The sequence below is a fragment of the Capra hircus genome, chromosome 6, assembly GCF_001704415.2.
Source record: "Capra hircus breed San Clemente chromosome 6, ASM170441v1, whole genome shotgun sequence".
NCBI classification, from domain to species: Eukaryota; Metazoa; Chordata; class Mammalia; order Artiodactyla; family Bovidae; genus Capra; species Capra hircus.
In genome coordinates this window covers 117,602,239-117,629,093 of record NC_030813.1, presented here as the reverse complement: position 1 = coordinate 117,629,093, position 26,855 = coordinate 117,602,239, and the positions used below count along the sequence as shown (strand labels likewise).

The 26,855-nt window shown below is 49.5% G+C and overlaps 1 protein-coding gene across 4 annotated transcripts in view; it reads left to right on the top strand.

Moving 5' to 3' along the window:
- Positions 8,313–26,855, top strand: part of PIGG (phosphatidylinositol glycan anchor biosynthesis class G) — a 40,354-nt gene continuing 21,811 nt past the window's right edge. For all 4 annotated transcript variants that reach the window (XM_018049894.1, XM_018049893.1, XM_018049895.1 and 1 more), the window contains exons 1-6: positions 8,313–8,602; positions 9,487–9,692; positions 16,636–16,845; positions 18,029–18,217; positions 19,369–19,510; positions 26,584–26,796. In XM_018049894.1, the coding sequence (XP_017905383.1) occupies positions 8,455–8,602; positions 9,487–9,692; positions 16,636–16,845; positions 18,029–18,217; positions 19,369–19,510; positions 26,584–26,796 (1,108 nt within the window). In that variant the 5' untranslated portion in view covers positions 8,313–8,454. The remainder of the gene's footprint in view (positions 8,603–9,486; positions 9,693–16,635; positions 16,846–18,028; positions 18,218–19,368; positions 19,511–26,583; positions 26,797–26,855) is intronic.

Below are 26,855 nucleotides of genomic sequence, written 5' to 3'. Positions count from 1 at the left end.
AAGGTCAGTTTTCACTCAAATCCCAAAGAAAGACAATGCCAAAGAATGCTCAAACTACCACACAATTGCACTCATCTCACACACTTGCGAAGTAATGCTCAAAATTCTCCAAGCCAAGCTTCAATAGTACATGAACTGAGAACTTCCAGAAGTTCAAGCTGGATTTAGAAATGGCAGAAGAACCAGAGATCAAATTGCCAACATCCGTTGGATCATAGAAAAAGCAAGGGAATTCCAGAAAAACATCTACTTCTGCTTCATTGACTACACTAAAGCCTTTGACTATATGGATCACAACAAACTGTGGAAAATTCTTAAAGAGATGGGAATACCAGACCACCTTACCTACTTCCTGAGAAATATGTATGAGGTCAAGAAGCAACAGTTAGAACCAGACACGGAAAAACAGACTGGTTCCAAATTGGGAAAGGAGTACATCAAGGCTCTATATTGTCACCCTGTTTATTTAACTCACATGCAGAGTACATCGTGTGAAATGCCAGGCTGGGTGAAGCACATGCTGGAATCAAGATTGCTGGGAGAAACATCAATAACCTCAAATATGCAGATGACACCACCCTTATGGCAGAAACCAAAGAGGAACTGAAAAGCCTCTTGAAAGTGAAAGAGGAGAGTGAAAAAGCTGGCTTAAAACTCAACATTCAGAAAACTAAGATCATGGCATCCCGTTCCATTGCTTCATGGCAAATAGATGAGGAAACAATGGAAACAGTAAGGGGCTTTATTTTCTGGGGCTCCAAAGTCACTGCAGATGGTGACTGCAGCCATGAAATCAAAAGATGCTTGCTCCTTGGAAGAAAAGTTATGACCAACATATACAGTATATTAAAAAGCAGATACATAACGTTGTCAACAAAGTTCCATCTAGTCAATGCTGTGGTTTTTCCAGTAGTCACCGTATGGATGTGAAAGTTGGACTATAAAGAAAGCTGAGTGCCGAAGAATTGATGCTTCTAAACTGTGGTGTTGGAGAAGACTCTTGAGAGTCCCTTGGACTGCAAGCAGATCCAATCAGTCCATCCTAAAGGAAATCAGTCCTGAATATTCATTAGAAGGACTGATGCTGAAGCTGAAGCTCCAATACTTTGGCCACCTGATGCGAAGAGCTGATTCACTTGAAAAGACCCTGATGCAGGGAAAGATTGAAGGCAGAAGAAGGGAATGACAGAGGATGAGATGGTAGGATGGCATCACCGACGCGATGGACGTGAGTTCGCACAAGCTCCAGGAGTTGGTGGTGGACAGGGAAGCCTGGCATGCTGCAGCCCGTGAGGTTGCAAAGAGTCGGACACTGAACTGGACTAATAACCAGTACATCCACTGCCTGTGAAAAAGCATATCTGATCTATCTCTAGGTGCTGCTTCTGGGTCCCTCCTGACTGAGCGCCTGGCAGCCAGTGTCACTGAGTCATGACTGTGTGCCAGGTGGTGTCGGTCGTGTGGGGTCCAGGCCCACAAGGGGCCCTGCTGTCCATGGAGACAGTGCTGTGGCCACAGGTGTGCCCTCCACCCACCCCATGAGCAGAAGCCACCATCCCCTTATGGATGAGGAGGCATAAGGTCAAGGAAGGCTGTGTGTTTATGTGGAAGATGTAAACATGCGTGCAAATGCAGAGTTGCCTACAGACACTGCTATGGAAACCCCTGATTCTTTCCTGAGAACATCAAGGAGGGGACATCAGGCCACAGAGCAAACAGTTCTGTGCAGGGAGCACAAAAACCTATAACAGCTCCCAGAATGGCAAGGGGAAGAGGCTTTTCCACCTACTAGACGTGGAGGGAAGGGGTGAGGTCTACTGGGCCACTCTCATCTTCGGGGACTTGCTGGGAGGCTCACATGTCTCAGCACAGCCTTGTGCGCTCACAGCTGAGCTGGGTCACGGCACACCACAGGGAGGCACCAGGCCACCCCTGCACCAGCTTCCTCCTGCACACCCCCGCAAGGTGCCTTATATTTCTCGTTGCAACTTGGCTGGGAGGAGTGGGAGGGGATACTGCTGGTTGACTTTCTGGTCTTTCCAGGGATCACACCAAGGGGTCCTCCTGGGAGTGTGGGAGCACGGCCAGGCTCCCCATGCACTCCACGCTGATGTCTACATGGACTGGGCGTCCCCAGCGGACTGGACCAATCCCTGGATCACAGCACCTTCTACCACACTGAAATATCCACTGTGTGCGGGCCTACAACCATGATGCTTGGAAGGGTGAGACTGATGGGAACTGTCCTGCCTACTGTGTGTCCTCCAGTGGCCTCCACTATAGACTTGGGGGTTAATGGGACGGAAGTGTCCACAGCAGATATAGGCAAGGACCACGGCTGCCAGGGTATTAGTCCCCCCAAAGCCCAGGACATGAGTGTTCTGAGCCACAAGAGCTCCAACTGGAGGGGTCCACCTCTGCCTGAAGTTTGGGCTTGCCTGGAGGTCACAGCAGGGAGAGCCCATCCTTGGGGTAATCTTCCAGCTCCCCTGCCCCTCCTTGGGATGGAGTTTCTCATCTACAGGCTAATCCTAGGAAAGGGATTTAACACTGTGGGAGCACTGTGGCCCCCCGCGTGCCCTGTGTGTCCCTGGAACCTGAGGAGCCCACAGCACTGGGGCGTCTCCAGCACTGGCACTCCCAGATCGTTTCACAGAAGCCAGAGACCAGGCCAGAGGGGAGGAGCTGGCCCCTTCCTGGTATATGGCTAGGGTGCCCATATGCAGGAGGACCCTGGACCCAGCTTAACCGCAACTGAGGTCTCCTACCCCTTCTCTGGCACGGGGCCCTGCAGATTTCAGGGCCTGGAGATCCCTACTTCTGAACCTGACTGTGAGGTTGGGGCCCAACACCATCCTGGGGGTTTTCCTGGAGGATCCCAAGGCTTACTGAGCTGTATACTCAGGTGAAAGGACACAGAGAAAATCAGCTGAGGGCACAGGTCAGAAGTAGGGCTGGGCGTCTACTGGATGTGACCACTCAGGGTAGCCTGAGTCATGGCTGACCTTTGACCTCAGCCTCTGCTCAGGTCTCCAAAAGCCCCACTGTGCATCAAGCCATCAGCACAGACCAACATGGACCGAGGCCCAGGGAGCACGGACACTCCCATCAGACTCAGGTGGCCTCCCGGAGCCAGAAACAGAGGCCAGTCAGCATGCGCAAAGGAGGGTCAGCCAGTGTCCATGTGCCTCAGCCCACAGCCACTGACCACATTGTCTTGTTCTGTTCATGACAAGAGCATGGCCAGTGGAGGCGAAACAGGGTGTGGGAACAAGGCCAGGTCACATCAGTCTGGGTGAGAAAGTCTCCGAGAAGGGAGAGTGCAGCTGCCCTCGCCTGGTGGACAGGTGGCGACGTCCACCCCATGGTCGGTCACACCTCCCCACGTCCCGGGGCATCGCTGCTCCTTCCCAAGTCCTGAGGCAGGTTCACCCACTGCATGCAGCGTGTCTGATGCCCACTCCAGCCCTGAAGGTGGGGATCGGCATGAGTGGCCATCCCTGCACGACAGGGGGCCAACCCCAGGAGGATGTTGGGGGGAAGCACTTGGGAGCATCCAGAGGGAGCTCTCACCTATCAGCACAAGTGGTCTGAGGACTGGATGGAGGGTGAGCAAGTGGGGGAGTCCAGGGAGGTCTGTGTCAGCCCTGAGGCTGGATGAGAGGTGTGGAGTTAGGGGTGATGGTGGTGAGGAGGCGCCTGGTTCCACCCCCAGGGCAGCTGGAAACCAAATCAGATCCAGCCAGACCCCAGCTGAGAAGAGTAGGGAAGCCAAGTCACTGCTAAAAACACCCATGTGGGGCATTTGCCCTGTCTTCACTGAGGCAAGAATCCTGCAAATTTAACTGGACAGAGGGATGCGGTTGAGGTGGGAAAGTGGACACTTGGAGCCTAGAGGGTTTCCTGAGGGGAACAAGGCCATAGAAGGGACAGACAAGGATGGATGGGGGCAGGGATGGATGGGGGCAGGGATGGACGGGAGTAGGGGTGGATGGGGTCAGGGATGGACAGGGTCAGGGACGGGTGAGGGACATGGATGGACGAGGGCAGGGACGGGTGAGGGACATGGATGGACAGGGTCACAGACGGATGGGGGCTGGGCATGGGATGGGGGCAGGGATGGACAGGGTCAGGGATGGACAGGGACATGGATGGACAGGGTCAGGGATGGATGAGGACAAGGATGGGCAGGGACAAGGATGGGCAGGGTCAGGGATGGACAGGGTCACAGATGGATGAGGGCTGAGCATGGGGCAGGGACAGCGATGCATGGGCTTGGACAGCAAGTGTCCAGAACTGGAGCACATCCATCTTCCTTCAAGCTGGACTATCCCCAAGGCTGGGCCTATGAATACCAGATACACTGGAATGGGGTTTCCACCTGGCTGGTTCCCAGCTGGTGAAAACACTGCTCTCTCTGGGGGAGTGAGCTGGTGACTGGGCCGCAGTCCGAGGATGCTCTACTCCTCTGGCCCTCGCATCCTTTCCTGGGCATCACTGGGGCTCTGACCTCACTCCATGGAGGATGGGAGGGAGCAGTGTTGACGTCCTGGTCCAGTTGTGCCCTTGTCTCTTGGGGAGGGTTTTCTTTGTCCAGATTCAAGGACCACACTCAACACCCCCTAACTAGGAACAATGACCTGTCCTGTGATATGGGGTGCATGTGGAGAATGGTGAATCAATTCTCAGGTGACTGCACTCAAGTCCAGGGGTAGGCTAGGGGTTGGCCCACAGCCACTCACACTGCGGCTCCGAGATGGGGCTTGGAATGCCCTGGGGATGGGGCTGATGGGGGCAGCTGGCAATGCCAGGGGTGTGCAAGGTGCAGGAACCCTGGGTCCTGGGTTTCTCTCCCCAGGGAAGAGTGGGGCTTGTGCTCAGAAAGGAGGCGGCCAGAGATGATCCTGGATTTCAACAAGCACAGGCCCCACTCGCCCACCCCAGGACCCCACGTCGTACTAGATGAGGGGCTGGAACATGACACGCTTACTCTTAGTCCTGGAGCCTGAGGTCAAAGTGTAGGGGGCCCACTCCTCCCGCAGGTCCTCAGGATGGTCAGTTCCATGCTCCTCCCAGCTCCTGGGGTCCCATCACCCCATCTGCACTGCTGCTGTCACAGCACTGTCCCCCATGTGTCTGTGTCCAAACTTCCCCTTGTGAGGACCTCCCCCCCACATACACACACACACACTGAACATGGCTCATCAAGTGACCTCATCTCAACCCAGACAGCTCAGCAGTGACCCACCTGCACACGAGGCTCATTCATCTTCCTGGGGGCCTCTTGGGGTGACAAATGCTCACGGTCAACACAGTTCACAGGGGCAAGCTCCAAGGCAGGAATCCAGGAGCACTGTGGGGGGGGGGGGGAGCAATGTCCTGATTCGGGGAAGACAGATGGACAGGCAGAGGTGGGAGAGACCAAGGGGCAGTAGCCACAGCCCTCTGGGAATGATGGATCTCAAGAGGGCCAGGCAGGAGCCTGCAAGACGGGGACGTTGGAGGCAGGCAGCCTTGTCTATAATGTGTGGGTCACTAAGGGGTGGATGTGTGGTGGCCTCTGTATGCTCCTAGGAAGGTGACCAGACATGGGCTCCTTTAAAGACTGGTCCCTGTGTTGCCTTCAGGGAGAAAGGCCTTGGTTGTGTCTAGGGATAGACTCATCAGCCTGCCAGGAAACTGAGGTCCTGTGGAGCTGAACATGCCGCCTAACAGTCTTGCCTGATCTGGGATGGAGAGTGACTGCCCAGGACCTCCTGCCACAGACACAGCCCTTGGCTGGGAGAAGCCAGCAGGTCCCTTGGCCCATCTCTGTAGCTTTTTGTGACCACATGGACTGCAGCACACCAGGCTTCCCTATCCTTCACTATCTCCTGGAGCTTGCTCAAACTCATGTCCATCAAGGCAATGATGCCATCCAACCATCTCATCCTCTGTTGTCCCCTTCTCCTCCTGCCTTCAATCTTTCCCAGAATCAAGCTCTTTTACAATGAGTCAGTTCTTGGCATTGATGGCCAAAGTGGTGTAACTTCAGCATCAGCATCAATCTTTCCAGCGAATGTTTAGGATTTGACCTCCTTGCTGTCCAAGGCACTGGCTTGATCTCCTTGCTGTCTACGGGATTCTTAAGAGGCTTCCAACACCACAGTTTGAAGGCGTCATTCTTCAGCACTCAGCCTTTTTTATTGTCCAGCTTTCACATCCATACATGACCAGTGGGAAAACCATACCATTGACCATACAGATCTTTGTCAGCAAAGGAATGTCTCTGCTTTTTAATATGCTGTCTAGGTTCGTCACAGCTTCTCTTCCAAGGAACAACCAACCATCTTTTAATTTCATGGCTGCAATCACCATCTGCAGTGATTTTGGAGCCTAAAAAAATTAAGTTTCTCACTGTTTCCATTGTTTCCCCATCTGTTTGCCATGAAGTGATGGGACAGGATGCCATGATCTTAGTTTTTTTAATGTTGAGTTTTAAGTCAGCTTTTTCACACTCCTCTTTGACCTTCATCAAGAGGCTCTTTAATTCCCCTTTGCTTTCTGCCATTAGGGTGCTATCATCTGCATATCTGAGGTTATTGATATTTCTCCCAGAAACCTTGATTTCCGCTTGTGCTTCATCCAGCCCAGCACTTCGCATGATGTACTCCGCATGTAAGTTAAATAAACAGGTGACAATATACAGCCTTGACGTACTCCTTTCCTGATTTGGCATGACATAAAGACGACAGAGTAGAAAGACAAGCGCTCATCTTCTCCTGGGAGAACTCCAAAATTGCAACTCACTGCTGAACCACCATCAAAAGAAGAATGTTGGATCCCACCAAAAAAAAAAAAGATACCCCACATTCAAGGGCAATGGAGAAGCCCCAACAAAACAATAGGAAGGGCAAAAGACACTTTCTCCTTGGAAGAAAAGCTATGACAAATCTAGACGTCATATTAAAAGCAGAGACATTGCTTTGCCAACAAAGGTCCCTTGGACTGCAAGAAGATCCAACCAGTCCATTCTGAAGATCAGCCCTGGGATTTCTTTGGAAGGAATGATGCTAAAGCTGAAACTCCAGTACTTTGGCCACCTCATGCCAAGAGCTGACTCATTGGAAAAGACTTTGATGCTGGGAGGGATTGGGGGCAGGAGGAGAAGGGGATGACCGAGGATGAGATGGCTGGATGGCATCACTGACTCGATGGACCCAAGTCTGAGTGAATTCCAGGAGCTGGTGATGGACAGGGAGGCCTGGCGTGCTGCGATTCATGGGGTCGCAAAGAGTCGGACATGACTGAGTGACTGAACTGAACCGACGGTATTTCCAGTAGTCACGTACGAATGTGAGAGTTGGACTATAAAGAAAGCTGAGCACTGAAGAATTGATGCTTTTGAACTGTGGTGTTGGGGAAGACTCTTGAGAGTCCCTTGGACTATAAGAAGATTAAACCAGTCAATCTTAAAGGAAATCAACTCTGAATATTCACTGGAAGGACTGATGCTGAAGTGCCAATACTTGTGGCCACTTGATGCGAAGAACTGACTCATTGGGAAAGACCCTGATGCTGGGAAAGACTGAAGGCAGGAGGAGAAGGGGATGACAAAGGATAAGATGGTTGGATGGCATCACCAACTCAATGGCAATGAGTTCAAGCAAGCTCTGGGAGTCGGTGTTGGACAGGGAAGCCTGGGATGCTGCAGTCCATGGGGTCACAAAGACTCAGACACGACTGAGCGACTGAACTGAACTGCACTTTCCCAATTTGGAACCAGTTCACTGTTCCATGTCTGGTTCTAACTGTTCCTTCTTTATTTGCATACAGATTTCTCAAGAGGCAGGTAAGGTGGTCTGATAGTCCCATCTCTTTAAGAATTTTCCGCAGTTTGTCTGCTCCCCACAGTCAAAGGCTTTACTGTAGTCAGTGAAGCAGATGTTTTCCCTTGCTTTTTCTATGATCCAACGGATGTCGGCAATATTATCTCTGGTTCCTCTGCCTTCTCCAAATCCAGCTTGTACATCTGGAAGTCCTCGGTTCACATACTGTTGAAGCCTAGCTTGAAGGATTTTTGAGCATTACCTTGCCAGCATGTGAAATGAGAGCAATCGTGCGATAGTTTGAACACTCTTTGGCATAGCCCTTCTTAGATGAAAACTGACCTTTTCCAACGCTGTGGGCACTGCTGAGTTCTCCACATTTGCTGGCACGCTGAGCGCACCTCTTCCACAGCATCAACTTGGAGCGCACCGGAAGTACAGTCTGAGCCCGGGGCCGCCTCTCCTGAAGCGGCTGACCCCTGGTGCGTATTTCCGGCGCGACGGCGGACGCGGAAAGGACGCAGGGACTCTGTTGGGCGCCCGGGATCTCGCCGGCTCGGCGGCGGTGGAGGCGGGAGCCTCTGCTTCTGGGCGAGAAGTGACCCGGTGCCCGAGAATCCGGATCTCGGCGCGGAGGGTGGGCACGATGCGGCTGGGCTCCGGGACCTTCGCTGCCGGCTGCGTCGTGATCGAGGTGCTCGGCGTCGCGCTCTTCCTCCGGGGCTTCTTCCCGGCTCCCGTCTTTTCCGGAACGGAGCGGCAAGCAGAGTCCCCGGCGCCCGAACCCTCTGCTGGTACGTCTGCGCCCCCCCTCCCGCCAGCGTCTCTGCTCCCGGGGCCCTACTTTGCCCTTACGAGCCTCCCCTCTTCGTCTTCTTCCCGGGGCTCCCGGGGAGGGTCTCTTCCATTCTGATCCCAACCTCCTAGGATACCCTTCTTGCCGCTCCAGCCTCCTTGTCTGTATCCTACAACTTTGTGGCCAGGACAACTACCAGACCCACTAAGATCTTCGTCCCTGGTCACCGCAAAGTAAGCTCTCTGTACCCGTAAAAAATAAGACTCTCCCCAGCTGTACTCATCCAGTGAACTGCCACCCCCTTCCCTGAGCAGATGTTTGGGTCACTCCCTGTTCCAGGCATGCTTTTTGCTCAGTAAGACACAGCAGGTAAGATTCCTGCGACCTCTCGTGTTTTCTTCTGTGGCTTTCCTCCAAGGGCCTGTTTTTTCCAGTAAAGACCTCCCTGCGTAGAGCCCTCAAATACCCAGCAATAAATACTAGGCAAAAGAGCTCGCGTTTTGGAAAAAATCAACACAAGGCTAGCTGATAACTATGGAAAGACAGCTTGTAGAGCTCGGCCGTCCGTTTCCTGCAGCGCTGTTCATATCAAGCTCCCTGATATCCCATTGTGGGGCTTGCAAGCAGGGACTCCCCGGTGTCAGTACGCCCCACAATGCTAAGGACAGTTCTCTCCTCAGTATGGGGGCTCCTGAGCTTACTTGTCACCCACCCTCTGACCTCAGCGTTGTTTTCCAAGAACAGGCCCTTTCCTTTGGGTCAGAAAGTGTAGATGTGACTGCGCTTGTGCTGGAGAAGCAGGGAGAAAACAGATCGTAAGGCTCCTGGATGCTAAGAACGAATGTAAAATTCAGTTTCCTTTTTCTTTTTCAAACACTTTAGGAGCCAGTTCCAACTGGACCGAGCTTCCACCACCTCTCTTCAGTAAAGTTGTTATTATGCTGATAGATGCCTTGAGAGATGATTTTGTGTTTGGATCAAAGGGTGTGAAATTTATGCCCTACACAACGTATCTTGTGGAAAAAGGATCGTCTCTCAGTTTTGTGGCTGAAGCAAAGCCACCTACAGTTACTATGCCTCGAATCAAGGTAAACAGTTTGGCTTAATATATTATAGATCATGGTTTGGTTCCTTCAGAGCTTTAGAAGAATGTTCTGTTGTCTTTTACTTGGAGTCCCAGTTTTAGCTAAGTGGAAGCTGCTTTGGTGCTGTCCTCCTGGCTGGGGCAATAGAATGCTGATGAAGCCTTCCAGATAGACTGGAACTAAGACTCAGGGTTTATGCCCTCTGTCAGGTCGCCAGAGCTCATGCTTCATGGGAAGCATAACAGATTTAGAGCCAGATCTTCTCGGCCAGTCTGATCCAGGAGATACCATCTTCTTTGCTAGCCTGCTGTTTTTAATCATCAGTGAGTCAGTTAGAATTCTGAGAGGAACCTCTAGGGTTATATAGTTCAACCTCTTGATTTTATGGATGAGGAAGCAAACTGAAATAAATGACTCATCCAGTATTTTAGTATATATAGTGACCAAATCCACATGCCCTGGCCTCAGCAGATGTGTCTGCTTTTACTGTATAAACCACCTACAGGTATTCAGCCTAGTGGGCGAGGCTTGACATGCATAGTGCTTTACTCAAGAGCTATAGAGAAAGCAAAAGGTAAAGCTTTATTTATTGGCTCAAAAACTTTTTTCTTAAAATAGTATCTCTGCCTTCATGGGATTCAGTGAAGAACAAGACAGCAACTATCCTATACTCATGAAGCTTACTTTATAATTGAGGGGACAGAAAATATGTAAGTATACAAATAGTCAGAACAGTTTCAGTAAGTGGTAAGTGCTACACAAGAAACTGAGGAGGAGAACATGAAGAGAGTGATGGGCAGTGGCAGAGGCCCCCTCTAGTTAGGTTGCTCAGGAACAGCTTCTCAGCGAGCAGTCATTCTGCTGAAGAGTCCTGTGGAAGCTGAAAGAAAGGCATCCAGGCTCACGACCATCAGGATCATTGATTCTCTGTCTGTCCTGGCAGCAGAAGTGTGGAAGGAACTCATTCCTCTGTCGTTTTGATGGGAAAAGTGTTATTAGAAATCTGGGTGGTTTTGTAAAACAGTATATGAGCATCCCTGCTCTAGGCTCTGCTCAGCCCTTCGCATTGACCAGTGTGGCCTCCTATCTGCACTTTGTTTCATTTCCCCAAACCAGTGTTTCGTGTTGGGTCCCTGGAGGTTCTTGTTCCCCACTCTTCACCAGTGAGGAAATAGTATGCAGGACCTCCATCCTGGAGTCAGTTTACAGCTCTGGAATTGATAGGGTCAGGTAAGGCACACACTGAAGAGTGTGTCCCCTGCCCTGCTCCCACTTGGTTCATCTGGAGGTGCTGATACAATTGTCATGAAACACAGTTTTAAAATTTCAAGACTGATGTCTCTAGTGAAAAGTGAAAGTGAAGTCGCTCAGTCGTGTCCGACTCTTTGCGACCCCGTGGACTGTAGCCTACCAGGCTCCTCTGTCCATGGGATTTTCCAGGCAAGAGTACTGGAGTGGGTTGCCGTTTACTTTTCCAGGGGATCTTCCTGACCCCGGGATTGAACCCAGGTGGTCCGTCTTGCAGGCAGACGCTTGCCCGTCTGAGCCACCGGGGGCGTTCCTAGTAGCGTGTTGCGTGTTCAAGTTCTGTTCTGTGTTAGGGTGAGACAGTAAGTGAAAGTGAAGTCGCGCAGTTGTGTCCGACTCTTTGTGACTGCATGGGCCATGCAGTCCGTGGAATTCTCCAGGCCAGAATACTCGAGTGGGTAGCCTTTCCCTTCTCCAGGGGATCTTTCCAACTCAGGAATCAAACCAGGATCTCCTGCATTGCAGGTGGATTCTTTACGAACTGAACTATGAGGGAAGCCAAGGTTATACAGTAACTTGTATAGCATTGTAACTAACTTATGAATGCCTTTCCTTTTGGGGGAACTTATAGTTGTAATAATGAGCAGTTACCACTGGCTGCAGCGTGCCCGTGGTGCAGGCACTGTTTTCTGCCCTCTGACCACAACCCACGGACGAGGCTCCGTGATGTCGGCCCAACTCTCTCCGTTTCCCGGATGGGGAAGCAGGCTTGAGGTGGTGAAAATCTCACAGCTGACTCAGGAACTGAGCCTAAGCCTGTGTGTGTCTGCGTCCAGAGCCTCTGCTGGCCACGTGTGTCCACAGTGACACTGAAGAGTGAGGTACCCGGGCCAGAATCTCTCTCAGCAGCCTCTGCAGAGCCCTGCTCAATTCTCAGAAGACAAGAAACTGCTGCTCCCAAGACCGCAGCAGCCCCAGGAAAGCCTCCAGGGAGCCGAAGCCGGGCACTCCCTCACAGTCATAGGCTCTCAGTGGTAACTCGCTTGCTGCCTGCATGTGTCCTGGGCTGAAGGGGATGCCAGCTAGTCCCTGCCCTTCTTAAAAATGTAAATGTGAACTCAAACTAGTGGGAGGAGGAGGGAAGTGTCTTATGAAAGCCCAGAGGAAGAGATGGACAGATTCGACCCTAAGTGGTGGAAGACATTATACACAAAAGTCAACTGATGATAAGTGAGGGAAATTATTTACAGTTTACACAGCAAACGATGTAAATCCCATAATACGTAGGAAGGTCTGGTCAGAGGCAACAGTGTGGTGGCAGCTGGACAAAGGATGTAAAGACTCCACAGGAGGAGACTGGCATGCTGTGAGCACATGAAAGAGTCTTACCTCTGCTAGCATCAGATCGAAGGCACCCAGACAGTCTGTCCAGCACACTGTAAACACTGAAAGGCCGATGATAACACTCTTCACGAGAAACGCGGTGAGCAGATCTCTGTACACGGTTCATGTACAGAATTACACTGCACTGAATTAGACTCAGCCTGGACTACTGCCACCCTCGTCCAGTCTGCTATGATCTCAGCCTGTAAAACCCTTGCCAGCACCTCTTCTCACCCAGAACCTGTCCGAACAGATAGGTCACTCTGCTCTACTCCCAGCAGCCCCCAGCGGCTCACACTCTGCCTCCTAACTCAGGCCTCAGGGTGCGTGGTCCTCCCTTTGTTCTCTCTTCACCCTCATCGAAGCCCGTTTCCCCATCCTGTGTCTTTTATCCAGCAGATCACACGTTCCCCACGTGTGCCACCCCCTTTCACAGTGGGGTTTTCACAGTTTGCTGTGTTTCACTCTGGAAAGCCCCACTTTGCCTCACCTAGACGACACTATGCCTTCACACCGCAGCTCCAGTGGCACTTCCAAACTGGAAGCTTTTTAAAGCAGTGGTCATTAAATCAGTCTTGGATAAATATACTGTACATCCAAACTCTGGAGTAATGTAGCTGTTTAAAAAAAAAAAAAAGTGAAATACCTGTATGCTTTCTCTAGAAAGATTAAGTGAAAAAAGCAAGTTGCAGAATTATTTATATAGTTACCGTTTTGATAAAATGTGTACTTTATATATTTGTGATTACCCACATACAGAACAAAAGGGTGAAAAGATGCTCATCTGAAGCACCTGGTTGCCTTTAGAGAGCAGACTTTTAGGATGGAAAGGCCAAATTTAAAAAAAAACCTCTTTGAGACAGAATTTTCATATAGTACAGTATAATATAACTTGATGAGATTTAACAGCTGTATACATCCATGTGACTCCCGCCGCAACCCTGGGCTCTGATCCCCATCCCAGGATGAAAAGGTCAAGTTTTGAAAAATAGCCTCATTGAGATGGAATTCTCATATAGCATAGTATAGTATAACTTGATGAGATTAACAGCTGTCTACATCCGTGTGACTCCCGCCGCAACCCTGGGCTCCGATCCCCATCCCAGGAGTGGTGGTGGTCGCCACTGTTGTTTTGTTGGCTTGCTGAAGCTAGTTCTAGAGTCTGTTTCTCATGAGATCCTGAGATGTACACTCACTGAGGTCTCTGCTCTTGGTTGTTTGTTTAAAGCTAGTCTTCCTGAGGGGCAGCCAGGTGAACATGGCTGAGTGGTGACCCAATGCCTGGTCAGAGGGTATGCTTAAACACACGTGATGTGGCCTCTGCCCTCGGCAAAGGGACCTGTGTGTGGTTTGGGCCACACACTCATCTTCAGGCAGTTAATGCATCTCCCTAACTCTTACTGTCTGAACAAGTCTCAAACAGCTGGAAGGAACAGATAGCTCTCTCTGTTATCCGGACAGTTCTCTGTTCTCTCCTGGGTGTACACCCATCCCATGTGTGCACGTAGCCTTCCAGATTCCAGGAATGTGCGGGAGCTCACAGAGGTCTGCAGCAATCATACCAGGCCCCAGACTCCATTTCTGAGTTTTCTGTTCCATGTTTCTACAACCAGCATTGACGCCTCAGAGAGCCATGGCGCTGGCCTTCCCCATTTTCAGTTTGTCCCTGGCATGGGACTTTTCGATGGAGCGCCAAATTAGGTGGGCCCCTCCTGGTACTCATGGCTCACTATGCAAGAGGGGAACGTGTTTTTCAGTCAGTAAGTCATGCCCAACTCTTTTCAACCCTGTGGACTGCAACGCACCAGGTTCATCTGTCCTTGACTATTTCCCAGGGTTTGCTCAGATTCGTGTCTGTTGAGTCAGTGTTACTATCTAACCGTCTCGTCCTCTGCTGCCCCCTTCTCTTTTTTCCTTCAGTCTTTCCCAGCATCCCAGAGTCTTTTCTAATCGAGTTGGCTCTTTGCATCAGGTGGCCAAAGTATTGGAGATTCAGCATCAGTCCTTCCAGCGAATATTCGGGTTGATTTCCTTTAGGATTGACTGGTCTGATCTCCTTGCTGTCCAAGGGACTCTCAGAAGTCTTCTCCAGCACCACAGTTCGAAAGCATCAATTCTTCGGCTCTTGGTCTTCTTTATGGTCCAACTCTCATATCCACACAGGACTACTGGAAAAACCCATAGCTCTGACTATATGAACCTTTGTTGGCAAAGTCAGTGTCTGCAGTGATTTTGGAGCCCAAGAAAATAAAATCTACCACTGTGTACAGGTTTTCCCCTTCTGTTTGCCATAAAGTGATGGGACTGGATGCCGTGATTTTAGTTTTTTTAATGTTGAATTTCAAGCCAGCTTTTTCACTCTCTTTCACCCTCATCAAGAGGCTTTTTAGTTCCTCTTCACTTTCTGCCATTATTGATATTTCTCCTGGCAGTCTTGATTCCAGCTTGTGATTCATCTAGTCGGGCGTTTCTCGTGCTGTACTCTACATAGAAGTTAAATAAGCAGGTGACAACATAGAGCCTTGGCATACTCCTTTTCCAATTTTGAACCAGTCCAGGTTTCTCAGGAGGTGGGTAAGGTGGTACTCTCATCTCTTTAAGAATTTTCCACAGTTTTTTGTGATCCACGCAGTCAAAGTCTTTTGTGTACTCAGTAAAAGAGTAGATGGGTTTTTTGTGCGTGTTTTTGTTTTTTTATCTGTTTGTTTGTTTTCGGAATTCCCTTGCTTGTCTCCATGGTCCAGTGATTGTTGGCAATTTGATCTCTGGTTCCTCTGCCTTTTCTAAACCCAGCCTGTACATCTGGAAGTTCTCAGTTCATGTACTGCTGAAGGCTAGCTTGAAGGGTTGTGAGTATAACCTTGCTAGTTCATGGGGTCGCTAAGAGTCGGACATGACTGAGCAACTTCACTTTCACTTTTCACTTTCATGCATTAGAGAAGGAAATGGCAGCCCACTCCAGTGTTCTTGCTTGGAGAATCCCAGGGACGGGGGAGCCTGGTGGGTTGCCGTCTATGGGGTCGCACAGAGTCGGACACGACTGAAGTGACTTAGCAGCAGCCGCAGCATGTGAAATGAACACAGTTGTACAGTAGTTTGAGCATTCTTTGGCATAGCCCTTCTTTGAGATTGGAATGAAAACTGACCCTTTCTAGTCCTATGGCCACTGCTGAGTTTTCCGAATTTGCAGGCATATTGAGTGCAGCACTTTAACAACATCATCTTTTAGGATTTTAAATAGCTCAGCTGGAATTCTGTCATCTCTGCCCATGATAAAACACCACAAGTACTCACAGCTTCTACTGGAATTTGAAAGTTTGTTTTGAATAAGAACGTTTCAGTGTGTATATCCTTACTGAGTTTTCAAAGTCCTGTCGTGGTTGTTTTTGACAGTTATATCCAGATTTATCGTTGCTCTTGGGGGAGAGGATTTGCCAAGTTCCTCACTCTCCAAGTCCAAGATTAATTCATTTTTGTTAATTTGCTGATAGAGAGGTCTTGGCAGAATTGTTACACTGTTCACATTGTCCAGATTCCTGTTTATTTTTATCACACAGGTCCCTGGATGCCAGTGTTCTGGGTTGCAAGCTCACTCCAGATCCCAAAGACCCGTGACCCATTTAGACTGCTCAAGTGCAGGGGTGGGGTTGGGGGAGTGATTGACTTAACCCTGTATCAGAAAGTTGTGAGGACATGTTACACCCACCCGCTTTTTCGATAATTACGGTGTGTTGGCAGTGGTTGGCGGGGGGGAGGGGTGGGGATGGGGTGGGAAATGTGTCCTACCAGCATCCCTGGGCCAGTTTACTGTGAGAATTCCTGAGAATTCTTGTTTAGAAGCTGCTTTCCTCCCTGGGTGAGTGGGAAGCTATTCTTTCTCAGGGGTGGACAATAGAATTGCTAGATGTTAGGGTCAGGAGTTTGCTTGCTGCATGGGTCGGATCTGAAGCTTAGGTGAGGACCAGTCAGTGAGTTTGGATATACAGAGTTCTTGCCACCCTTTGCCCTCTGCTTCAGTCCTTAAAGCCCATTGCTGCCTTTTTGACCACAGCTACCATCTGGCTACCCCGCAGCCGCCGCCTCTACCCTCACTAACTGAGATGTGGTCAGTTCTTCGCCGCTTGGTTTGCTGGTTTTGCCCAGAATCTGTGCCCTGCTTTGTCCTAATACTGACCCAGCCTTCAGTACTGGGGTCACTTTAGCTTTATGCTTGCCTCCTTTAGTCATCAAGTCATTTCCGTCCCTGATCACCACACCACACCTGGACACCATGGGCAGATTCCCTGGACTGACTCCTGAGTGCTCCCTCCTGCAGGCGTTGCTGACGGGGAGCCTCCCTGGCTTCATCGATGTCGTCAGGAACCTCAATTCCCCTACGTTGCTGGAAGACAATGTGATCACACGAGCCAAAGCTGCTGGGAAAAGAATCATCTTTTATGGAGATGAAACATGGGTGAAATTATTTCCAAAGCACTTTGTGGAATACGATGGAACAACCTCTTTTTTTGTATCAGATTATACAGAGGTCAGTTTTTAAGAAAAATATATCCAATGAGACAGCCTGGTACCCTGTTCTTAGCAAGGGGCAACATTGCGTTGTATGTGGCTGTTATTAATACATTAGAATAGTATGGGGAGTGAAAACCTTATTCCTTCCTGTTATTAGCTCCAAGCTAGAAGCATAAACCCTGACACAGGTGTGAGCTGAGTTCTCTGACCCTAAAGCTGAGATAGATGCCTGTCGATGGGCACCAACAGTCAGGAAGGGCTTCCCAGGAGGAGTCCCTCAGCCTGAGCTCTGACAGTATCTGCACGGCAGAGCCCGAGGTCTCCGTGGTCTGCCAGGAGTCCTGCCTCACAGCTGTTTTATGGGGTTGGCAGCATGAGTGTGCTGGGTGAGCCTGGCCCCAAGAGGCATCGACCCTGTGCTGGGTGTGCAGCCTCCAAAGAGGAAAATGGCATAATTAGACCCACAGTGAGAAAGCTGGCCCATGGGGCAGAGGTGCCACAAGTCTGAGCTGGCGCTGGATGGGTCCACTTGCTTGGCCTTCTGCTTCACTGAAGGTAACCTGTACAGACACAACAGTTACTGCCCTTCCTATGTATGCCCACTCAGAAGTACTTCTCTTCATGGTAGATTCTTCAGTGGAAGGGAGAAGGGCCATCTGAGGAGTCAGGGCTCTCCAGGCTAATGGGTCTGTCGGGGGCTGTTTGACTGGGAACCGCTGAGTGTCTCTTTCCTCCCTGAATAGCGTTCTTATAGGGTGCACATGCCCTTAGCTTCATTCCACTGGTTTCTTGAACTCTGGGTACTGTTCTGTCTTACCCAACTGCCCTTAGCCTTTAGTTGCCTCGATACAACCTGGTACCTGTTGAACTTGGTCATCTGGTCAGCTTTAGTTTATGCTCCAGTAGTGATCTTACAGAATTGTTGTCAGAACAACCCTTGTGCATTTAAATTATAATACGTTCTGTTCATAACTTAGAGACATAAAAATATTAATGCAAGCTTGATCTAATGCAAACATTTTTTAAGACAGTTTATATTTTGGAGGTTTGTTCTGTTTTGTGGTCTTTGCAAACTCCCATGAATCCGAGTACCTAAAAAAAGACCACTAGATTTGAAAATAACCATATAACTTTTCGTTGAAGAGTGAACACAAGGGAAATTAGGGAAGCTATTGATATGTGCTTTTTCCCCTTTAAAGGTGGATAATAATGTTACAAGGCATTTGGATACAGTACTAAAAAGGCAGGATTGGGATGTGTTAATCCTGCACTACCTCGGGCTGGACCACATCGGCCACATTTCTGGCCCCAGCAGCCCCCTGATTGGGCCCAAGCTCAGTGAGATGGACAGCATCCTGATGAAGATCCACACCTCACTGCTGTCAGAGGTGAGCATGTCAAGGTGCCAGTGTTTCCTGGAGGAAATGTAGCCTCTGAAGTGAACTCAGGTGACCTTGCGTGAGCTTCATGCCCAGCAGCATTCAGGCAACCTTCACGTACAGTAGCACCTGCCGTGTGCTGGGCACTGTACCCAGCGGCCCTGCCGAAGAGTGGCTCTTAGTATCTCCACCTGTTCATCCAGATAACTTCTCCTGGATGCCTTCTGTCACTGTGCCTATACAGACACTTGAGGAGCTTGGCCTCTACCCAGGAGGGAAAACGGGGAGCATAATCAGCGAGTCAGAGGGAACCTGGACAGTAGTTGATACCGAGCAGAGCATAGGGCGGGAGGAGCGCACAAGTGAGAGAAAGGCCAGAACAGTAAACTGCGTGACCAGAGCAGGCTCTGAGGACACGCGAGTGGTGAGCGGAGGCTGGAAGCCACGCACGAAGGCGTGTTCCAGGCAGGGGAGCAGCACGGGCAGCTTGGAGCCTGCAGGTCCGTCCCGGGGCAGCAGGGGCCACTGGCCGGAGCCCTGGGGGCAGAGGGCAGCTGTGTGCGACAGATAAGAAGACTGTCCTGTGCTCCGTGACCTCCATTTAATCCCGCTTGTCTGACTTAGGACATCACTGTTGTTAGTTTTGGGGGCTTTTCTAGCTGTGCGTGGCCTCTTAGTTACCTGGCCGCAAATCATACCCAAGCCCCCTGCAGTGGAAGGGCCGAGTCCTAACCACTGGACTGTCAGAAAGTGACAGTGAGAGTCACCTACTCGTGGCCGACTCTGCGACCCCATGGACTATTCAGTGCACGGAATTCTCCAGGCCAGAATACTGGAGTGGGTGGCCTTTCCCTTCTCCAGGGGATCTTCCCAACCCAGGGGTCGAAGCCAGGTCTCCTGCGTTACAGGCGGATCCTTTACCAGCTGAGCCCTCAGGGAAGCCCCTGGACTGCCGGTGAAGTCCCCATTTATGACATTACTTGACCTTGACCCTTTAATCTGACTATAAGTTCATAGGTTAGAAAAAATAATAAAAATAACTCGTTTAGAAAGAGCTACTATTTGCAAAGCAAAGCTGAAGTCTGGAGTAGTTTTCTTAACAAGATCATGTGTTCGCCCCAGTCTGGGCACAACTGAAATGCTTTCCCTTCGCCTCACAGGAGAGAGGGGCTCTGCTGCCCAGCCTGCTGGCCCTCTGTGGTGATCATGGCATGTCTGAAGCTGGGGGCCATGGAGCCTCTTCCATGGAGGAAGTAAACACTGCCCTGGTCCTAATTAGCTCTGCATTTGAACGGAAACCTGGTGAGATTTGGATGCTTAACAGTTTAAGCCTGTACTTTATTTCTTTGTTTTCTATACTTTGATTTTAATTTTAAAACACATGGTTAGAAGCTGTGTAAGTTTGAAAAACCCTGAATAATGAGAATGAAAATAAATGGGGCAAGGACCAGGCAGGATTTGGAGTTTATGTTTCTTGCCCTGATTCTTAAAATACAGATGTTCCTTTTGGGAATTGTGTGGTATGAATGTCACTGCCTGGAAACCTAAATGATAAAAAGTGCCAGAGGCTCGGGGACATCGGAACTGCATGTATGAATTGAGAGAAACATAAAAAATCTAACTTAAGAGAAAGAATCTATTATTTGAGACTATCTTGAATAGATAGCGATGTCAACTAGAGTCATAAGGCCACTCAGAGCAGGACTGTCTGAGCCCACTGTCAGCATTGAGCCACACCTCCGCTCTCCAACCCAGGCACACCGGGCCCCTCACTCAGCACAGGCCTGCACAAGACCCCTGCCTCCTCCCTTTAGGACGTGCAAGCCATCAGCTCACGGCTGCTTCCACGCTGGACACTCTGATGCTTTTCAGTACCACTGGCTCTGCTGACCCCTGCTCCTGGGAGCTCCCGCCTGTTGGGTCCCCTCCACCTCTCACTCCGCTGTGCAGCCCTCTTGGCTGGCTCGGCACCCTCGCCCTGGCCTCTTTTGTGGACTTCCCCTGTTTGCTTCTGCATTTTCCCCTGAGGTGATCGCGCGCTTCCATGGCTTTACGGGCCGTGAGTGGGCTCACACCTGTTGGATTTATCCTCCAGCTGTGCCTCTTCCCCACCCTCCAAAGTGTCAGCCCCACTGCCTACTGACGCCCTCGGATCCCCCACAGGGAGAGCAAATGAGATGACCGCCCCTGCGGTCAGCCCTCCCTGTGTCCCTGTCGGCGGATGGTGCCATTCACACAGTTCTTCAGGTTGGAAACCTGGGCGTCTGTCTTGGTCTGCCCCCTCCCTGCTCCTCACCTGTGCCAGACTGTTCCAGGCTCCCATACATACCACCTTTCAGAAGCTGAACCTCGGATAAAGTAAAAACCCCACGTGAGGCTTCTTGCCTCCCTCACAGCCTTGTCTGGAGGCACACCCCCATTCCTCATCGTGTCCTGGCCTCTCCCACACATCCTCCAGGTGTCACGCTCTTCCTCATACGCCCTGACCCGTCCTCCTCAGCCCCTCAGCTTGCTCATGCGCTCGTCCTTGGTCTCACCTTCCCTGAGGTCGTCTCTCAGCACCCATCCACTCCACCATCGCCCTTATCGTGGTTTATAACACACGATGGTGTGCATCTGCCTTCTCACTGTGAGCTAGAGTGGGGCCGGGCCAGGTCTGTTTTATGCAGCACCGTATGCCTTGGGCCTCAGCATTGCCTGGTGTTTAATGGGTACTGAAAATACCGAATGAATGAATGTTCCGCTTGAGCAGGGACTGGCTGGGGAAGAAGCTCCACCGGTTTCCTTCTGTCTGTTTACAGCACTACCTCCTCTTAGACGTCTGACTCCAAAGGCATCAGGTGTTGGCTCCCCTGAGCCTTTACTGGGCACCCAGCTGGAGCCTGCCTTCCAATGAGTGTGCGCAGCACGCACGGGAGCACTGGCCTCCGACACACGCACACCCCGGGCGGGGTCCCGTGGCGCTCGTCTACCTCAGTGAGAGCCCCTGGCCAGATGCACCCTCTGCATCCGTCTGTCCACCCATCCCGCAGATGACACTGAGCACCCGCAGTCGGCTCGGCACTGCTGGCACTGTAGACAGGGAGCTTATGGTCTGAGGAAGAGCAGGGACAGCGAGGCCGGCCTGTTGTCATTAATATTATAGGAATCTTAGGGTTATTTTTAACTTAACTGCTGACGTTTCATGGCTCAGATGGGCATTTAAGGATATCCTCCCTGGGAGGCCTGACATGTCTTTAGGAAGGGCCCGGGCGGCTGTGCCTAGGGACTGCCTGCGTGGGCTACTCACATGGCTGACCTCAGTGCCCACAGTAAGCTCTTCCTTGTTTTGTTGTCTTGTTTGTTTGCTTTGAGAGTAGTTATAGTCTGTGTTCTTATCAAGCTTATTTTTTGAGCCAGCACTCCACACCTGCCATTTAGTTCATTCAGAGTTGGTTAGCCATTGTTAGTGTCAATTTTGGGATAGAGCATTACCTCTTTACTGGTCACCTCCGCTTCCTCCAACCCAGTATCATCCCCATCCTCAGCCACCAGAAAACACTAATCTTCCTATCTCTACAGATTTGCCTTTTCTGGACGTTCCATACAAATAGAGCCCTGTAATAAGTGGTCTTATGTGACTGTGGTGCTGCAGAAGACTCTTGAGAGTCCCCTGGACTACAAGAAGATCAAACCAGTCAGTCTTAAAGGAAATCAACCCTGAATATTCATCAGAAGGACTGATGCTGAAGCTCCAATACTTTGGTCACCTGATGTGAAGAGCCAGCTCACTGGAAAAGACCCTGATGCTGGGAAAGATTGAGGGCAGGAGAAAGGTGCAACAGAGGATGAGATGGTTTGATGCCATCACCGATTCAATGGACATGAACTTGGGCAAACTCCAGGAGATGGTGAGGGACAGGTAAGCCTGGTGTGCTGCAGTCCATGGGGTCGCAAAGAGTCGGACACTCCTTGGCAACTGAACAAAACAACAGTAAATGGTTTCGTGCGACCAACTTCTTCTACTGGGGTGATGTTTTCAGGGTTCATTCATCCGGTAGCAGGTGTCAGGACTTGATGCCTTTCTTTCGCTGAATAATATTCCATTATATATATGTTCCACATTTGTTTTTCCATCCATCAACTGATAGATGTGTGGGTTGTTTCCACTTTTTGGAAACATTCCATTCCACTATGAATGATTCTGAACAAGTTTTTGTGTGGACGTATATTTTCTTACCATGTCATTTCTTTCTCCACTAGAACTTTGCTTCTACTCACCTCTGCTCTGCTGTTTGTCAGATACATGCCATTTCTATATGTTGTAGGCTGACTCTCTCTCTCTCTATATATATATATACGGTTTGATACATACATACATATAGTTTTATATAATTGTTTTGGAATTTAAGAGAAAAATACATTTTATGCTATCTTTTATAACTATATAATTATAAACTATATGAACCTTTTCGCTTTCATGCACTGGAGAAGGAAATGGCACCCCACTCCAGCGTTCTTGCCTGGAGAATCCCAGGGGTGGGGGAGCCTGGTGGGCTGCCGTCTATGGGGTCGCACAGAGTCGGACACGACTGCAGCGGCTCAGCAGCAGCAGCAGCATAGCTAGTTACCTGCACTGATGCTCTTTCCCTTTTTTTTAAGTGGATCCAGATTACCAGCTGGAGTCAGTAGCTTTCAGGGTGAAGAACTTCCTTTAGTCTTTCTTGTAAGGCAGGTTGATTGTTGTTCAGTCGCTAAGTCGTGTCCTACTCTTTGTGACCCCATCGACTGCAGTACGCAGAAGGAAATGGCAACCCACTCCAGTGTTCTTGCCTTGAGAATCCCAGGAACAGGAGCCTGGTGGGCTGCCCTCTACAGGGTCGCACAGAGTCGGACACGACCGAAGCGACCTAACAGCAGCAGCAGACTGCAGTACACCAGGCTTCCCTGCTGTTCAGCGTCTCCCCAAGTTTGTTCAAACTCACGTCCATTGATTCGGTGATGCCATGCAAGCATCTAATCCTCTGCCGCCCTCTTCTCCTTTTGCCTTCAATCTTTCCAAACATCAAGGTCTTTTCTAATGAGTTGGCTCTTTGCATCAGGTAGCCAGTGTTGGAGCTTCAGCATCAGTCCTTCCAATGAATGTTCAAGGTTGATTTCTTGTAGGAATCACTGATTTGATCTCCTTACAGTCTGAGGCAAAGTGATGTCTTTGCTTTTTAATACACTGTCTAGGTTTGTCATAGCTTTCCTTCTGAGGAGTAAGCATCTTTTTAATTTCATGGCTGCAGTCACCATCCACAGTGATTTTAGAGCCCAAGAAAATAAAATCCACTTTTTCCTCATCTATTTACCATGAAGTGAAGGGACCATATGCCATGATCTTAGTTTTTTGAGTCCTGAGTTTGTTAATAATGAATTGTCTCTTTTGCTTTTTTAGTCTCAGGATGTCTTCATTTCCCCTTGATTTTTTGAAGGGTAGTTTTGCTGGATACAGCATTCTGGTTCTTTCAGCTCTTTACACATGCTGTCCTGCTGCCTTATGGCCTCTGTGGTTCTGATGAGAAATCAACCATTAATCTAATTAGCTTTGCTTCACTCCTTGTAGTTTGTATTTGTCCAACTTGGAGTTCATTGAGCTTCTTGGATGTGTAAATTAATGTTTCTCATCAAATTTGGGAGATTTTCTGTGTCTCAGATTGTATAATTGTTTATTGTATAATTATTTAATTTTTATCGATCTGTCTCTGCTGATTCTTCTGCCAGTTGAAAATCTGCCATTGAGCCCTCATAGTAAAGTTTTCATTTCAGTTACACTTCTCGCCTTCAGAGTTTCCATCTACCCCCAACCCTTTATTGATGATCTCTGAAGGTGGGACCCTGTCATCCTATCTGCCTTTACTGCCTTCCTAGGCGAGGAGATCTGCCTGGTTTTCTTTAGTGCTTTGCCCATATTTACAGTGACTGCTTGGAAGACTTTGTCTATTAACTCTGGCATAAGGACCCTTCCCAAGACGCTTGTACAGCCTGCTTTCTTTTCTCTCTCTTTCAGCTATACTTTCCTGTTTCTTTGCATAATTGCATGTCGTTTTTGATGAAAACCGAACATTAAATGCTATATCGCAGTAACTCTAGCCCTCCTCGCAGGGCCTGCTGTCATTGTTTTATTTTTGTTGTTCAGTTGCTCAATCGTGTCTGAGTCTTTGTGACCCCATGGACTGCAGCATGCCAGGCTTCCCTGTCCTTCACCATCTTCCGGAGCTTGCTCAAACTCATGTCCATTGAGTTGATGATGCCATCCAACCATCTCATCCTCTGTCGTCGCCTTCTCCTCCTGCCTTCAACCTCTCAACTTCAGGGTCTTTTCTAAGGAGTCAGCTCTTTGCATTAGGTGGCCAGAGTATTAGAGCTTCAGCTTTAGTATCAGCTCTTCCAATGAATATTCAGGGCTGATTTCCTTTAGGATTGACTGGTTTGATCTCCTTGTAGTTCAAGGGGCTGTGAAGAGTGTTCTCCAACACCATAGTTCAAAGGCATCAATTCTTTGGCACTCAGCTTTCTGTATAGTCCAACTCTCGCATCCATACATGACTACTGGAAAAACCATAGCTTTGACTAGGCGGACCTTTGTCAGCATAATAATGTCTCTGCTTTTTAATATGCTGTCTAGGTTTGTCATAGCTTTTCTTCCAAGGAGCAAACGTCTTTTAATTTCGTGGCTGCGGTTACCATCTGCAGTGATTTTGAAGCCCCAAAAGATAAAGTCTCTCACTGTTTCCATTTTCTCCCCATCTGTTTACCATGAAGTGATGGGACCAGATGCCATGACCTTAGTGTTTTGAATGTTGAGTTCTAAACCAGCGTTTTGACGCTTCTCTGTCACCCTCATCAAGAGGCTCTTAGGGCTTGCCTGGTGGCTCAGGGGTTAAAGTGTCTGCCTGCAAGGCAGGTTCGATCTCTGGGTCGGGAAGATCCCCTGGAGAAGGAAATGGCAACCCACTCCAGTATTCTCGCCTGGAGAATCCCATGGACGGAGGATGCTGGTAGGCTACAGTCCACAGGGTCGTAAAGAGTCAGACACGACTGAGCGACTTCACTTTCACTTTCGCTTTCTGCCGTAAGGGTGGTGTCATCTTCGTATCTGAGATTACTGACATTTGTCCCGACAATCTTGATTCCAGCTTGTACTTAATCAGCCCAGCATATAAGTTAAATAAGCAAGGTGACAATATATAGACTTGATGTATTCCTTTCCCAATTAGGAACCAGTCTGCTGTTCCATGTCTGGTTCTAACTGTTGTTTCTTGACCTGCATACAGGTTTCTCAGGAGGCAGGAGGTATTCTCATCTCTTCAAGAATTTTCCACAGTTTGTTGTGATCCATACAGTCAAGGACTTTGGCATAATCAATGAAGCAGATTTTTTTTTCTGGAATTCTCTTGCTTTTTCTATGATCCAGCAGATGTTGGCAATTTGATCTCTGGTTCCTCTGCCTTTTCTAAATCCAGCTTGAACATCTGGAAGTTCTTGGTTCATGTACTTTTGAAGCCTAGCTTGGTTGATTTATTGAGTACTTTGACTAGACCACTGCAATGAAACCTTGACCCCCACACATGAAATCTCTGCCGTCATCCCTGTGAGGGCGCTGCAGCCTGGGAACTGGCAGAGCCAGCAGAGCTCTGTGATGGTCCCTCCCACGGTGGCTCTGAACTGCTGCCTTTCTTGCTGGCAGGCCCCCCCAGCTGCTGGCCCCACTCACTGCAGGCTGACCGCACCCTCACTTCTGACAGCTGATAAGCAGTGTTCTCCATGGTCCAGTCTCATCACATTGGGGCAACTTTGCAAGAGTCTTTCTAAGGCCAGTCTTTAAGGTTGTTCTGATACCAGGGGAGCCCGTCTTGGCTTATACATTTGGAACTGACCTGTGGTTCAGCTTGTTGCTCTCAAGAAGCTGCCAGCTTCCTCTTAGTTACTTAGCTCCAAAACCTCCATAGTTTTCAAGAGCACCCTTAGGCTTGAATTGCTCACATTCTTCTTAAAATAATTTCAGTTGTTGTTGACGTGTCTCTAGGTCTCCTTTAACTTACAAGTCTCCATCCCCATCCTGTTTTATCGTGATTATTTGTTAAAGAGTTTGGTTAGTTGTCCTGTGGAGTCTCTTTCTGCATTGTCTGTTAACATGTCCTCTGTTCACCTGGTAAATCCCGTCTGACCTGGAGGCATGAGTAGATTCAGGTCCTGTGGTTTTGACTGTTTTAGGCCAGGTTGTGGTTAGTAGGAAGCACACAGGGTGATTTGATTTAACCCTACTTGTAGAAGGTCAGATTTAAGAATGACTGCCTTTACCATCACACATGTCCTAGGGCCTGTCACCTAAACCGTTTCCTTCTTTCTAGGTGATGTCAGACATCCAACGCACGTTCAACAGACCGATCTGGCTGCAACACTCTCAGTAGGCCTGGGTCTGCCGATTCCGAAGAGCAACACGGGCAGTCTTATGTTCCGAGTTGTGGAAGGAAGACCCGTGCGGGAACAGCTGAGGTTTCTACATTTAAATGCAGTGCAGCTTAGCAAGCTGTTGCAGGAGAACGTTCCGTCGTATAAGAAAGGTAAGCCAGTCAGCAGCGCTGGCATGCCCGTCATGCTGTGTGCGTCCATCGTGCCGGGC